The sequence below is a fragment of the Cnephaeus nilssonii genome, assembly GCF_951640355.1.
Source record: "Cnephaeus nilssonii genome assembly, chromosome: 21".
Taxonomy (NCBI): domain Eukaryota; kingdom Metazoa; phylum Chordata; class Mammalia; order Chiroptera; family Vespertilionidae; genus Cnephaeus; species Cnephaeus nilssonii.
The window spans coordinates 19,025,686-19,040,512 of NC_137092.1; the positions used below are offsets into that span (position 1 = coordinate 19,025,686).

At 40.6% G+C, this 14,827-nt stretch overlaps 1 protein-coding gene across 4 annotated transcripts in view; it reads left to right on the forward strand.

The window, feature by feature from the left end:
* The window catches only part of KLHL20 (kelch like family member 20), a 42,878-nt gene extending 28,051 nt beyond the window's left edge, over positions 1-14,827 (forward strand). For 3 of the 4 annotated variants that reach the window (XM_079761126.1, XM_079761123.1, XM_079761124.1), the window contains 6 exons: positions 699-882; positions 2,072-2,215; positions 6,333-6,466; positions 7,559-7,767; positions 9,166-9,272; positions 11,969-14,827. In XM_079761126.1, the coding sequence (XP_079617252.1) occupies positions 699-882; positions 2,072-2,215; positions 6,333-6,466; positions 7,559-7,767; positions 9,166-9,272; positions 11,969-12,053 (863 nt within the window). In that variant the 3' untranslated portion in view covers positions 12,054-14,827. The other variant, XM_079761125.1, reaches the window with a different exon arrangement.

Here is a 14,827-nt window from a genome sequence, read left to right on the forward strand (position 1 = left end):
AGGTTGTGGGTTTGGTCTCTGTAGGGGTGTGTGCCAGAGGCAACGGATGGATGTTTCTCTCTCTTCCTCTCTAAAATCAATTTTAAAAAATATTATGTTGCAAACTATAGAATTCAGTACAGATTACAGATTAAAAAGAAAGCAAAATATTTTGTAAATAAATCATAAGAATTTTTGAATTATTTTTAGTTACAAGAGGACCTAGTAAGAGATCATGAGAAGAGCCAGAATCCCTCCCCCTAACAGAGTAAAAACAAAAAGAACAGGCTTCTTAATTATGGTTCTTCTTTTGGCTCTTAATTACACATTATATTTATGTAGTGTGTGGTGCTTTAGAAAGCAGTTTCATGTATTTTGTTTCACTTTAAAGTTTTTATTTCTTATTTTACAACTAGGTAGTTTACAGGATTTTTCAAAGATCACAGAGCTCAATAAAGGCAACAGTCAAGCTTTCTAGCTAAATTCAGTGTTCTGTTCTGTCACAGTATCTCCCAATCTCATTTGAATTGGTATCCTTGCCTGTCTCTGTAAAATGGACCCAATACTAAATTAGGAATAAAAGATTTTAGCCATCCCAGTGGACTAAGTAAAAGTCAACGTGTTAAACCCAAGCACTGGTCACAGTTCACAGGTTGGCAGTAAGTGGTACAGTCTGTGCTTTGGGACAGGCATTCTGACCATTTTCGTTACTTCCCCAGTTGGTGGTTGGTGCAGTGGAGATGCCATTTCCAGTGTAGAACGATATGACCCCCAGACCAATGAATGGCGAATGGTAGCTTCAATGAGCAAAAGGCGATGTGGCGTTGGGGTCAGTGTTCTTGATGACCTGTTATACGCAGTAGGAGGTCATGATGGATCCTCTTATCTAAATAGTGTTGAAAGGTAAGTAAGGTCAATGTGAAATTTGCTTCTGTACAATTCATATAGTTTCATTTGGGATGTTCATTAGGATACAGATAGGACCTGCTGCTTTAGTACTGCATCTGTGGCACCAGTTGGCAGCCTAGACCACTTAGCATGACATGCAAGTCCTTTCTGATCTTACCTCCACCTGTTCTTCCAAGTCTGTCTTCCCTGGCACACCAGTGTTCCCTAAACGTGCTACTGCAGACCCACTAAATTACTCGCTGGTCCTTAGACACGCTATCCTCTTTCCTACCTCTTTCTCTATGGGTATGCATGCTCTTCTTTCTTCGGAAACAGTGCCTACTGAATGGTATTATTTATGCAACAAAAACATGCTTGCATATAAAGAATATATGTGTGGATAGATATATACCTTTTTTAAAAACAGGAGATACGTCCACTCATAGAAAAAGACATCATTTTTAAAAACCTATTTTTATTGATTTTTTACAGAGAGGAAGGGAGGAGAGGGAGAGAGAGTTAGAAATATCGATGAGAAACATCGATCAGCTGCCTCCTGCACGCCTCCTACTGGGGATCAAGCCTGCAGCCAAGGTACATGCCCTTGACCGGAATCGACCCTGGGACCTTTCAGTCTTCGGCCTGATGCTCTATCCACTGAGCCAAACCGGTCAGGGCTATACCTATTTTAAAGTGTTTTACTGACAAGTCTTGTAGGCTATACACCAAAATGGGAAGAGACCAGAAATCAAATGTAATTCAAAGGGAACTTTAGCTCTATATATAACATCCTGAAAAAAAAATTACATTCATATGTAACTTCTTTAAGTAAAAATGAGTTAAAAACAAAAACATAGTCCTGGCTGATGTAGCACAGTTGGTTGAAGCATCGTCCAGTACACCAGAAGGTGGTAGGTTCAATTTCGCGTCAGGGCAGATACCGGAGTTGAGGGTTTGATCCCTGGTAGGGGTGGGTACAGAAGGCAGCCAATCAATGTTTCTCTCATCCATGTTTCTCTCTCTCCCTTCCTCTCGTTAAAAATTAAAAAAAAAAACACAAAAAAACATAAATGAGACTTTTATATGCTTTAGTTATTAGTCATATTTAGGGGGAAGAACATAAATATTGTTATGTCAGTGAATATGTAAACATAGCCATACTTCCTTTGTGTGAGGCAAACTCTGCTCTTGATGTTCTTGGCAGGTATGACCCCAAAACAAACCAGTGGAGCAGTGACGTGGCTCCTACAAGCACCTGCAGGACAAGTGTTGGCGTGGCAGTGCTTGGAGGATTTCTTTATGCTGTCGGTGGCCAGGATGGTGTGTCTTGCCTCAACATTGTTGAGAGGTAATTTTTTTCAAGTTATTTTCAAGTTTTAAAAGGCATATGGAGGGTGGGAAGAGATTAACCAAGAACTTTATATGCATACTAGAGGCCCGGTGCACGAGGGTCCCTCGGCCTGGCCTGCGGGGATTGGACCAAAACGGGCTCTCCGACATCCCCTGAGGGGTCCCAGATTGCAAGAGGGAGCAGGCCAGGCTGAGGGACCCCACTGGTGCACTATCGGGCTGGGGAGGGACCGCAGGAGGGCTCCAGGGAGTGTCCGGCCCTTCTCGCCCAGTCCCCGATTGGCCGGACGGACCCCAGCAGCAAGCTAACCTACCAGTCAGATCATCTGCCCCCCTGGTGGTCAGTGCAGGTCATAGCAACTAGTCTAACAGTCAAGAGATCAAACACTTAGCATATTAGGCTTTTATTATATAGGATATGCATAATTCATGGACATAGTCAATAGTGCAGTGAAGGCCTAGAAGGGGGTGAAGTGGAGGGCGTCAATGTGGGGGAAGAAAGGGGATATCTGTAATACTTTCATCAATACAGATAAATTTAAAAAAATAAAAGATATATAGAGGGCTCCTTAAAAGAAGCAATTTAGGACACTAGGGGATCCACCATTTGGTACTTTTCCCATGGGCTTTAAGGAAAACGTTTTCAGTTGGTCTTAAAGTCTAGGAAGATGAAAGATATTACTTGGTTTTTTAAACTATGTGCTTCACTGATGAGCCTAAATTAAGTTGTTGAGATCATTTTAAAATTGCGTTCTATATATTATATCAAGCATACCAATTCTGAAATCTGCTCTGACTTTTTCCACAGTACTTGGAGTATACTGAATGTAAGACTGCCCAGACTTCTTTCAGAAAAATGATTAAACCAATCATTCTTTGTCTAGCACATCTTATAAAGACTCCAAATATTTTGTGTATGGAGTCTCATTAATTCTTGTTTTACTAAGGGAAATCTGGGCAGATGCCAAGGTTTACTTTACACTTTTACAAATCTGTTAATTTTGGTGAAATAGATTGTTTTTAATACCCTGCCCCATTAGTTTTTTCTCACTCTGTCCTAGAGATTAGATTTGGAGTCTCATGTGCTATGATTACTGGTAAGAACGTAGCCGTATTTCATCCTCACTTCTTAAAAAGAAATGCTCATGACTCCAGAATTTTTTGAAATGGCATTTATTAGTTGGGTTACCATGTTTAAGAGTTTAACTCTGTCTTAAATAAAATTGTAGGTAACTCTTAAAAGCTATCCTATCTGTCAGTAAACTTATTTCTTCACTTTTAAAAACCATGCAAGAGTATTCTGGAAAGATAAAGAAAGCAACAGCATAATTTTTTTTTAAATGTATTTTTTAAAAATATATTTTATTGACTTTTTACAGAGAGGAAGGGGGAGGGATAGAGAATTAGAAACGTCGATGAGAAACATCGATTCAGCTGCCTCCTGCACACCCCCTACTGGGGATGTGCCCGCAACCAAGGTACATGCCCTTGACCGGAATTGAACCCGGGACCCTTGAGTCCGCAGGCCAACGCTCTATCCACTGAGCAAAACTGGCTAGGGCAACAGCATAATTTTTTAATCTCTCCAAATTCCCACATAAAAATAAACACAGCAACAGATAGCAAAGCTATGGAAAAGTATGGAGCTTGGTTGCATGATAATGTGAATGTTCTCAACACTTAAAAATGGTTACAGTGGGAAATTTTATGTATATTTTACCACAATTAAAAAAACAAAGCCCTGTGGACATTTAAAATAAACTAGGGGAAAGGGTATCCCCATGAATTCCAAAACACAAATAAGCCAAGGAAGCTACCAATAGGTACAAGACCTGCATGATATCATTGTCTGTGCAGGAGAAAACAGAAAAGCAGTTGTTGAAGTCTGACAGAGCTAAGAACAGAAAAACCCCCAAATAGCCAATGCGTGTTTACTAGAAAGCGTGAGGGGGAAATGAATGAACAGGTGGAACTAAGAAGGGTGTTGCTTATTCCCATTATAGAGCAAATGCAAGGGACCTACAACTAGATCTGAAGGACTTAGAAGGGGGTTTCTCAGCCTCAAGTACGACTGACATTTTGGGCCAGATACTTCTTTATTGTGGGGGGCTGGTTTGTGCCCTGTAGGATGGTTAATAGAACCCTTGGCCTCTACCCACTAAGTGCCTGTAGCGCATGCCTTGTGACAACCAAAGGTCTCCACACTTTGCAAATGTGTGTGTGGGGGCGGGGGAGTGGAGAGGGGGCGCAAAACCACCCCAGTTGACAACTAGCCAGAATGACCTTCCCGTACAGAGCCCACACTTTGAGTGTAGAATCACAATCGAGCAGGATAAGGACAGCAGATAAAATGAAAAGAGAAGGCCAAGATAAAAGTAGGATACATCTCAGCAGGAACAGCCCTTGCTGGTTTGGCTCAGTGGATAGAGCATTGGCTTGCCAACTAAAGGGTCCGGGGTTCGATTCCAGTCAAGGGCACATGCCCTGGTTGTGGACTCTGTCTCCAGTGGGGGTGTGCAGGAGGCAGCCAATCGGTGATTCTCTCACTTAATTGATGTTTCTATCTCTCCCGTCCTCTCTGAAATCAATAAAAATATAGATTTAAAAAATAAAAATCAGCAACAGCCAAGTATTGAGGTTAGATCCCATACAAAGTTAACATAAGAAAGAAGCAGAATAACATCTCTGTAGACAATAAAACACACAAGACACACCTACAGAACAGACGAAAACTAATCAGCTACAGTACAGTGGAACCACGCTTCTCGAACTTAATTCATTACAGAAGGCTATTTGAGAAGCGATTTGTTAAAAAACGAGTCATTTTTCCCCATTAGAAATAATGTAAATTGAATTAATTTGTTCCAGACCCCCAAATGATTGATTCCCTGTTTTAGCCTTTCTTATATACAGTACATGTCTAATGTACTGTTTAATCTTCAAGCAAACACTTTTTTTCTTAAATTGACCAACCCACCCCCTACTAGCCTTAAAGGAATCGCTTTCAGCACTCGTTCCCGGGGTGTCTTTCAGGTCAGCATGCAGCCTCTTTGCTTTTTCATATGTCACTGCCTCCAAAACTGTCACTGGCTAACTGCTTTTCCTTTATCCAAGTCAACATTTTTTCTCCCCCGTCATTGCTTCTTTCACACTCTTTGCAACATTAGCACTCCTGATGGCTTCTTTATATTTTAAAATTGTGCTAATCGTATAATTGCCAGCAACAAATTCCTTTGTTGCCTGAGAGACGCTTTTTGTCATGCTGAGGAATCAGCATGAAAGGGTTGTCAGGTCGAACAACTTGGTCGAGAAACGAATTGTTCTATGGGAAACATTTGAGAAATGAGTGGTGATTATATTTCAAAATGTGCTAAAAGACATTAGGAAAATTATGCAAGATATGAAAACACTACATACATCAGAATTAGAAAGGCAGCGAAAACAAAAGCAAAAATGAACAATGGGACTACATCAAACTAAAAAGCTTTTGCACAGCAAAAGAAACCATCCAAATGAAAAGGCAATTTACTGAATGGGAGAAGGTATTTGTAAATCATACATTTGACAAGGAGTTAATATCCAAAATACAGGGTGGAGCAAAAGTAGTTTTCCGTTGCTCTTCATCACTGAGTTTCTTAGCAGTGGGTGCCTGGGACACGGGCACTCTTATCTGAGGCTCCAGAGGAGTGGTCTCCAGCATACAAGAAGGCTCGTTATGGAAGTGCCAGAAAGGGCTAGAAGTGGAAGTTACAGAGTGAAGGGCCATTGCCGAAACCACAGTGACAAGGAAGGTAAGCAGAGGGAGCAGGTTCCCTTTGCTCCCCTTGATGTCCAGTCCTTCCTTTTGGCAGGATCTGATAGTCAGCTTGGCAAAGGACAGTGTCTTTTTCAGAGCACTCGCAGTGGCATCAGAAGTCTGAGTGCAAATAGCTCATAACTGACACAGGCACTGGGTCTAAGCTTTTCCCCGTAAAACTAGTGAAGTGTGTTAAATTCTCATTGTGCATTTGACCGTCGCATGTCCATGTCTCCAGCATCTTTCGGTGATTTCACACCTTACGAAAGATACCACTTACTGGAAACATGCATGTAGTCTGTGGTTTCTCTCACTGCAGGTATGATCCAAAGGAGAACAAATGGACCCGAGTGGCTTCCATGAGCACCCGAAGGCTAGGCGTGGCTGTGGCTGTGTTAGGCGGCTTCTTATATGCCGTAGGTGGCTCTGATGGGACATCCCCACTCAACACAGGTTGGTCCCTTCCAAAGTCAGTCTGCTTCCCCCAAAGTAACATGTTTTCCTTAGGAGAGTCTCCCTACAAAAAGTATTAAAGTCGGGTGCCTGGCTGGTGTGGCCCAGTGGGTGTCAACCCATGAACCAGGAGGTCAAGGTTCAATTCCTGGTTAGGGCACATACCAGGGTTGTGGGCTGGGCCCCCAGGAGGGGCGTGTGCAAGGAGGCAGCCAATCGATGTTTCTCGCTCATTGATGTTTCTCTCTATCCCTCTCCTTCCTCTCTCTCTTAAAAAAAAAAAATCAATAGAAACGTATTTCTAAAAAAGTATAAGTCAGGCATACCCTGTAATTTATTGGAAAAATTCTTTTCTCTCTAGGAGAGTGCAAGTCTTAGCTCCTCCTTAGCTCCCTGGGCAACCAGAGTGTTCTTGTATATTCTCAAAATATGTCTTTCTCCCTCCGCTGTACAAGCTGCTGGGAATTTATGATGAATAAAAGAACTGTTTTCTTAATATGACCAGTTCCCTTCCCCCAACCATCTCTCCTTAGCATACCAAAAAAAAAAAAAAAAAAAACCCTCTATATCAAAGTCTAGGGATAAATAAAAACATAGCTATAAACTGGTTTATGTGTTAGTCCTTTCTATTTAGAGATAATGGATATTTGTACCTAAGGATGTTGTCAATGTGGCACTCAGATATATTCATTGTCAAATATCTTATCTTCAATGGCTTAGAATGCAGTAGGAATATAGGCAAGAGTATGGTAGTTGTCTTATTAAGACAGTAAATTATTAGTACAGAATGGTGCTTACAGATCATAGACTCTAATGCCCTCATTTAATGATAAGAGTGCGGCCAGGAGTCACGCAGCCAATGAGTCTTACAGTCAGAACTAAAACTTGGAACCTTGACTCCAACACCTGCCCTTTCTACCCTCCACACCTGGAAGACACCAGCCCCTGAGGAGAGTATAGCGCTGTTGTCCAAGGGCATACAAGTCCTCAGAAGCAAAAATCAGGTTATTGAAAATGTGTGTTATCACCAAGTTTCAGTGGCTGTGCAGAAAACTAGAGGTGAGAGGAAACGGCTGGCTTTTTTCCCTGCAGTGGAGCGCTACAATCCTCAGGAGAACAGGTGGCACACCATCGCCCCCATGGGGACCCGGAGGAAGCACCTGGGCTGTGCAGTGTATCAGGACATGATCTATGCTGTGGGAGGCAGAGACGACACTACGGAGCTCAGCAGTGCGGAGAGATACAACCCCAGAACTAACCAGTGGTCTCCAGTGGTGGCTATGACATCCCGCCGTAGTGGAGTAAGTGCCCAGCTACTAAAAACTTTGAAAATCCAGCACCGAGAGAGGGCTGTGCAGGACTCTGACATGCAACACGTAACTCATCAGGACAGTGCAGAGGTGCAGGGCAGACAAAACAATCCCTGCGATTTTGTACCAGGGAAAATTTTATTTTGATTGCTGTTGTCTCAAGTAGTTAAATATATCCATCAGACCTTAGAGATTTATTTTTTATGATTTAGTGTAAGTTGCATCTGAAAGGCATCTCCCTGTCTTATCTAACTTCACCCATATTCATCCCATATCTATTAGGACTAAATATTTCTACCTAATATTTCTAAGTAATATTCTAAGAAATTTGCATGCCAGTATAAATGTTCCGGCAGAAATACGTCTGGCCCCACCACCAGTCTCCACAAACTGGTTTGCGTCTGTCGTATTTATAGTATAGGCAGATTGGGCTGGCCTGTGTCATATTCTAGAAAACCAGATCCGGTCAGGAGTCCATCCATGTAGCACAACAGGTGGGAGAACCCAGCAGTGGCTGAAGGCTCCGTGACCTGAGGATAAAAGTCAATTCATTCTGATTTGCACGAATCAGGGAACGCCAATGCGTGGCTCAGCAAGTCAAAGCATTCACGTAGCTGTGGCTCTTTATTACTGGTACTCAACAGCGTCTAGTTACAGCCCTGCTGTTTTCACTTGTTTAGCAAATATTTGTGTGCTGGGAAAGCAAAATTGCGTATGATATGATTCCTCCCCTCAAAGGGCTTCCAGTTTAGTGAAAGAAAATGTTTGCAGCTAATGATAAAAGACAAATCTGTAGTAGTGGCCTGTGCATTAAAGGAGAGCATGGGAGAATAGGCTTAATGCTTTGGGGGCAGTGAAGAGACTTATCAGAGAAAGGCACATGTGAGCTAGTTCGTGAAAGAACAGATGTTCTAGAAGAGGGAAAGAAAACAGCGGCCAGGGAATGTGTGCAAAAGCACGGATGCGTGAAGTGTACGGCATTGTCTGGGACTAGAAGCAATCTAGTATTACTGCAGCTTTGGTTTAAAGGTAACTTTTGTGGCAGTTTAGATAGTGGATTAGAACAGGCAAATACCAAAAGAAATACAGCAATTTGGAGGTTCTAGTTCATTCCCAGTGAATGCTTTTTCTAATATGTAATGTTTTGAACTCTGTAAATATCCTAAGTGAATATAAAATTTTCTAGTTCCCATAATTTAATAGATTTTTGTTTTTTCCTCTAACACAGACAAAAATCTATTAAATAATAAGTAAACCAAACAAATCAAGCAAACCAGAAGGTAAGGCTATAAAGAATTACCTTTATTATTAAAGAGATTTATCTAGAAACCATTCTGCATTTTCCCAGAGATCAGTTTCTTTAGCAGACGTTGTGTTTTGGTCCTATAGGTTGGCCTGGCGGTGGTGAATGGACAACTCATGGCTGTAGGAGGTTTTGATGGCACAACATACTTGAAGACCATTGAAGTTTTTGATCCTGATGCCAATACATGGAGGTAACTTTTCAGCTATGTTGTGAATCACCTCACTGCTGCCTTGAAAATAATGGGCTTGAGCTAGCCCATGACTAGCCCATGACTGTCAAATTCAGGTATTGGCGCACTGAATTACCTCTTGCAGTATTTTGAAGAGGGATGAAGTTACCCATATTTGGTTTATTTTAACTTAATTGCTTTAAAGTGGCTGACATCTGACAAAATTCTTCTCCGTGGTAACTGTCCAGATTTATACTTGAGAATGACAGAAACGAGGCTGGGGGGTGTCTCTCTAGGCCCATCATGTTTAGCAGAGGAAAAGGAGGCACGGAGAAAGTAAATGACTTGCCTAAGCAGGTTGACCGAGTTCCAATTAGAACCTCGACCTTCATCTTTCAGTGCCCAGTAAAAACAAACTGCAATTACCTTAAAAAATATTTCATTTAAAACCAATACTTTTTCCTTGGGCTTTTAAAATCTACTTAAAATATATTTTTAAAGTCTAGTAAATTTTAAGTCACTTTTAGGAGGCGGCTACATCTTAAGGGTTTAATTTACTTTGCTTTTAAATCTTTAATTGTCTAACAAATCCTAGCTAAGCAAAGCACTTAAGTGTTTCTTATAAAATCAGGTGGCTCATGCATTTTAAAATTTAGCAAAATTCTCTTAAACCTCTAAACTCAAAATCATAGCTTTAAATATTTTATATGTCTAAGAAACACTGGCATATTAAAGCATAAGAACTTAAAATATCAAATATATTAGGTTTGAGAATTAACTATCTATATACATAAAAGGGTAAGCAACCGTCCAACTGGTAGCTATGATGCGCAATGACCACTGGGGGCAGACCCTCAATGCAGGAGCTGCCAAGCTGTGGTGACTTGGCAGCGGTGGTTCTCGGGTGACGCACCCCAGAACCAGAGAGGAGGGAACCCGATTCCAGGGTGCATCACCTGAGAACCGCTCTCCCAATCCAGGACCCCTCGGGGGATGTCGGAGAGCCGGTTTCAACCCGATCCCTGCAGGCCAGGCCAAGGGACCCCACCTGCAAGAGAGACTTCACTCACTCCACAGACGCCCTTTGAGCTGTGGCATCAACCCAGATGTGGCCAGCCAGGGAGGGACTGTGGGAGGTTGGCTCCAGGACATGTCTGGCCTGTCTCACCCAGTCTCCCCTCACCAGCCACCTTCTAATTAATTTCCTTTCAATGTGCACGAATCTGTGCACCAGGGTCCTAGTATATCAATACTGATAGTTCGATGTACCTCATACCAGCCTTTTAAGGAAAGTTTTACCTTCCACACAATTTGAGGCCTGTTTTTCAGTAAATTGAGCCTCTTTGCCTAAACAAATTCTAGGGTAGGCATCTCAGTGGTTGAGGTTGCACATCAACCACAGGTATCAGTCTGGACATGAGATCTGAGGCAGCAGACATCCTGAAAGGTGTTCTCATGGCCGTGAAAGGTAAGCTGAGGTCTATTTTATAGCCACTGCTCCCAAAGGGGCAGTCTCATAGCCCATCCCGTTGGGTTCTAAGTATACATTTTCTAATTTTGTGCCTATAGCTACCCACCCAGATTTTTCATCTGTTTAGTCTTCATCTCTAGAAAAGCCAGTTTTCACAGATATTTAGGTAACATTCTTTGGATTTTGCATCTTTCTCCTGGCTAGGCTAAGCCAGACTAATGACATTGTAGCCCTTTTTGCTTCAACCTTGTTCATTAAGTAAAGAAGCACTGAGTGTTGTAGACCCTGGAATTCAAAAGTGAACAAAACAGAACTCCCTGCCCTCAGGAAGTCCTCACTGCAAAGCCTAGTACAGGTAAGGGAGATATAATGGCAGATTTTCATGAATACGAGCCTCCCTCTTGGGGCATATTTCCTTCCACATACAGCTTTCTAACTTTAGTGGGAATTTGAGTAAGACATTTACTTATGCCTTGTAATTACTATGATCCTATATAAGGACTTTTCAATAACTCTCACTAAATAGAATTATCTGTTGAAAGATAACTGTCTAAATATAGTAGTTATATATTCCCAACTTAACACCATGGCTGGCAGAGGAGTTAATATTCTTTCCCATAGAAATCCTTAATTTGAAGATAATCTTGTTTACATGTCACAAACTAGATGCTGACTTTATTTACTTACGTCCAGTTTTGTTCCATGAAGGGTTTGTACATACAAAAGGCCCTAGCTGGTTTGGCTCAGTGCATAGAGTGTCGGCCTACAGACTGAAGGGTCCCAGGTTCTATTCTGGTCAGGGGCACATGCCTGGGTTTCAAGCTCCATCCCCAGTAGGGGGTGTGCAGGAGGCAGCTGATTGATGTTCCCCCCTCTCTCAAATCAGTAAAAACAAATAATTGATGGTTAGGCAAAGGGAAACCTGGGTGGGAAAATACAGCCAGGACCGAAATTGTAGTATATAGGGTTCTGTATAAGTGTAAGAAATCAGTCTAGGTGTAAAGTCATAGTCACGATGCAAAAAGTAGTAGATATAAAACAGTCCCCTATAAGTGATAGCATTTCAGTCAGCATCTAAAATAATTCTGCCACTTGCTAGTGCGCACAATTCCAGCTCCTAATCTTTGGAAGCGAAGTTTGAAAGCTAAAAATAATGTGATATAAAACATAGATACATGTTTTATCATCTTAGTTATGGAAAAAATGGTTTTTTTCCAGTTAGAAATCTGATTTTCTTTCTTTGCAGGTTATATGGCGGGATGAATTACCGTCGGCTGGGGGGTGGAGTAGGAGTTATTAAAATGACACATTGTGAGTCCCACATATGGTGAACGTCTAGAAGACAGCTGTGTGTATGCTCCACTGGATTCTGGAGCGCTTGACTTTGGAGCTTTCTACAGCTCGGGAAAACATGAACAAATTTTATTCTTTGCCGGTGCCTCAACTATGGAAACACAAAGTACTTCACCTGTAGGATGCCATCTTTGCACAGTAATGTTCAGTTCTGTGCAGAATATTTATTTTTGGTTTTAATTTATCATGGTTTTGGTGGGTGTTTTTTTTTTTTTAGCTTTCCTCCCAACCAAAATAAAATATTCCAAGCAGTGAAATTTTATTTTTAAGATACTAGGTTTGAAAATGCTAATAAGGGGAGAAGGGCTATATGTGATCTAGCTATTATTTCTAGGCACTCCAGTGACAAAGATCGGAATGCAAAGTGTGTAAGTTAGCCATCTTTCTTGCACTAAGCCCCAGAAGACTTGAAAATCTTTTTTAAAAGGAGTATTAAATCAATAAAAGCAGGACTCAAAGTTTTCATCAGTGGAACTTTAAATGTAGCAGAAAACAAGATGCAAAGTTTTTCTCCCCAATATTTTATACTTTCTGCTAGATCTAGAGCCCTACTGCGTGCCTCTACAAAACAGTATGTGATTCTCATATACTGTCTTGAGAATCCCCCAATGGAATCATGTGTAACTCTGCATGTTTTTACTCAAAAACATTACCAACTGACTGAAGCAACTTTCCTTTTGATTTGCATATTGCTACCAAGGACCAGCAGGGAGAAATGTGCTCTCCCCAGCAGTGAATTGTTGTGCAACTTACATTTGATGCTCAGGCTGCTGAAGCTGAGGCTCACCTGTAATCACAGCTGCCAAGGAATGACTTCTTCAGTTCACCGGATAGTACATGGGAAGGGGGGTAAAGCAAGCTGAGGCATTTTATTAATATCTTGGTTCTTTTATACAGCTATATATTATCCTCATTCTATAAAGTCACTGCTACTACTCTCACATTGCACTTTTTGGAGAAAAGTTAAAAAGGAGAAAATGCTAAAAATTTCAGTGGTTGAAATTTTTTTGTCATTGTGTTCATAGACCTTTTGCGGGAAAATCTTTTAAGACTTTATCCACACAAAAGGAATAACCTTCTCTTCTCCCCCCAAAAAATATTTGGCAACTTTTGTGTTTACATTTAAAAATCATTTGCACCTTTCCAAGGAAAAGTATTTGGTAAACAATTGTTTACGTGTATCATTTATGCTTTTTTCTAGCATGTATAACTTTTTAAAATAAAGAGTACTTACCATAAAAAAAGTTTGGTTAATGCTTTTTAATGCTTGTGTCTTTACTATTTTGATGTTCTGTTTCTATATCATTTATATTTCCTTTATATAAAGTTAATAAACCAGAAATAAAGGGATTGCTAGCTAGAATGTTATTTTATAAAGATTTTATATAAAAAGTTTAATATATAACAATGTTTATATTAATATATTACCTAACCACTACATTTGTTTTCTGGTATAGGACTTAGAATCATAGAATTTGGAGCTAGAAGGACTCAACAGTCATCTATTCCAGACCCATTTGTTTCTTTAAGACTGAAAACCCAGGAATCCTCCCTCCCTTAAACAGGCAATGATAAAACCAGAAATCAGTTGCCCAAACTCCCACTCCATTTCTTTCTGTGCCCCATTGCCCCTGCAGGCTGACCTGAAACAGCATACACTAACAAACCTTGTTTAACTGGTAACATTGAAAAAGTATAAAAAATATGAGATCCTTACAGTACTGCATCATTAACAGCCAGTCTTCAAGGCAAAATCACCTATTTCTCAAGGCTCTAATATTACCTATATTGGAAGAAAAGAAGACTGATAAGAACAAAATTCTAGAGGTGAGACTCTCCATAAATAGGGAATTCTCCAATGGGAACAATTCATATGGCTGTGATTCAAGAACAGAGACCCAGGAACTACATTACTGACCAGTGTTCACTGGAGCCAGGTTTATTACAACTTATTTGCATAGTGATTTCCACAACTCTATAACTGGGCCACTGGGGTTTTTAACTCTCAGATTCCACACTGAGCCTCCAGCATTTCATCAATTACAGTTCTGGTTTGCTTACCCCTGACCCTGGTTCCCACGTAGTTTCTGCTCCAGTAAACATGACTCCCTGTATTCACCTGTTTGTCTCTACAGTCTTGGGGGCACCAATTTGTCCTGTGTCCTCCCCTCTCTTAGGGACCTAAAAAGAGTCATTGACTTTTCCATCTGTTCACCTTTTTACTTGTTGCTTAGGACAGAGTGGCAACTTACAACCTCCTTCCATATGAAACTAGAAACCAGAAGTGAAGAGTGTAGTTTTGAGTAATAAATAAGTTATGAATCATCTCGATACAGAAAAATTAATTTCACAAGATTCAACATCCATTCATAATAAAAAAAACCCTCAACAAATTAGTAATAGAAGAGAACCTCTTTAACCTGACAGGACACCTATGAAACACCTACAGCTAGCATCACATTTAATAGTGAAATATGCTTTCCCATTACCATCAGGAACAAGACATACTTTCTCGCCATTTCTATTTCTTATACTGAAGAGTAGCCACGGCAATTTAGCACAAAAAAGAAATATAAAACATCCAAATTGCAATTAAAAAATAAAACTGGCTTTATTCACAAATGACACCAATCTTGTATATAGAAAATCCTAAGGAATTCACTGAAAATACTAAAGTAAACTTCAGTGAGGCCATAGGATACAAGAGCAATATACAAAATTAATTGTATTTCTGTGCAATAGTAATAAACAG